The sequence below is a fragment of the Sinocyclocheilus anshuiensis genome, unplaced genomic scaffold (genome assembly GCF_001515605.1).
Source record: "Sinocyclocheilus anshuiensis isolate Anshui unplaced genomic scaffold, SAMN03320099.WGS_v1.1 scaffold560, whole genome shotgun sequence".
Classification (NCBI taxonomy): Eukaryota; Metazoa; Chordata; class Actinopteri; order Cypriniformes; family Cyprinidae; genus Sinocyclocheilus; species Sinocyclocheilus anshuiensis.
Window position 1 is genome coordinate 1,212,418 of NW_015554116.1, and position 1,271 is coordinate 1,213,688.

Below are 1,271 nucleotides of genomic sequence, written 5' to 3' on the forward strand. Positions count from 1 at the left end.
TATAGCATTCTATTATATTAAAGTGTAATTATATTATATTATTAAATTAGTTACAATTAATGATGTAACTGAATTTTAAATTAATTTTAAATGTATAAACATTAAATTTCTTAAATTAGTTTCATTATCTTAATAAAAAAAAGCTTTTTTTAAATAATATACTTTTGTGAGATGTGCATAATTTAATTCTAGGATAATAAAATACAATATATAAAAATAGTTATAAAATGATCATTTTTATAGCATTCTATTATATTAAAATTATTAAACTAAATTGATATTTAATTAGTAACAGTTAATAATGTAATTTAATTTTAAATGAATTCAAAATTTATAAACATTAAATTTCTCAATAAATTAGTTACATTACACTTTTATTTATTTTTTTAAATAATATACTTTTTGTTAGATGTGCATTTTTGTGGGTTCACACAAACCTACTTGCTTACATGTTTTTATATTGCATTTGATGATAAGTAGAACAAACAAATCATTGCACATACCTCTCTTCTGTTCATCTTTGGTATCTCCGGTTTCTCCAGCCGTGGGCGGCGCTTCAGCACTGCTGTGAGCATCAGTGTTAGCGCTGTCAGCACGAGCTCTGGTTGACGGCCTGAATTCAAGACAAGACAACACCTCACTGTAATATTCACATCCACTTCCATACTATTCCATGTTTGAAAGCAAGAGGAGTGTTGGTTACTGGCTGGAGGAGGCAGAGTAGGCCTCAAACTTGTAATGCGTCTCAGGCTCTTCGCTCATCTGAAGGTCTTTGACGTGCGTGGCGTACTGCTGTCCCGGGTCGTACAGTTTACTGCTCTCACACAGCGTCTGATAGTGCACCGGCAGCGCTACCGTCTGCATGTGCATGATCTGGTAGTAGGAGATGGTGGCCTGGAAAGAGTTTCACACGGTTAAAACCGCTCAAGCTGGATTTGGATTTGAAGTTTTCTTGGTGTTTTTTCAGAATTTATTTGTTCCTGTTAATCTGAGTAATGCATGACTGGGCCATTGATCAAGTATACACACAATACTACTGAAAAACACAACCTTAAAAAGTCTCATTCATAACATATTTAGCTTTACAAATGTCTTGATCAGAGTTTAAAATTAACTTTATGCCTTGAGAAAATTGACTAGCCATAAATATTTATTCCCAGCCATTAAACTTTTTTTTTTTAAATATGTTCTTGATATATTTTCTATATTGAAGAGATATTTAACAGCATTTTACAATATACAATTTGCTGTTATACATATATATATATATA

The 1,271-nt window shown here is 31.1% G+C and overlaps 1 protein-coding gene across 4 annotated transcripts in view; it reads right to left on the bottom strand.

Annotated features, from left to right (window-relative positions):
- The window catches only part of LOC107669820 (minor histocompatibility protein HA-1-like), a 23,735-nt gene that overhangs the window by 5,214 nt on the left and 17,250 nt on the right, over positions 1 to 1,271 (bottom strand). For all 4 annotated transcript variants that reach the window (XM_016462231.1, XM_016462230.1, XM_016462232.1 and 1 more), the window contains 2 exons: positions 704 to 894; positions 504 to 613 (listed from right to left, as the gene is read on the bottom strand). In XM_016462231.1, coding sequence (XP_016317717.1) covers positions 504 to 613; positions 704 to 894 — 301 coding nt within the window. The remainder of the gene's footprint in view (positions 1 to 503; positions 614 to 703; positions 895 to 1,271) is intronic.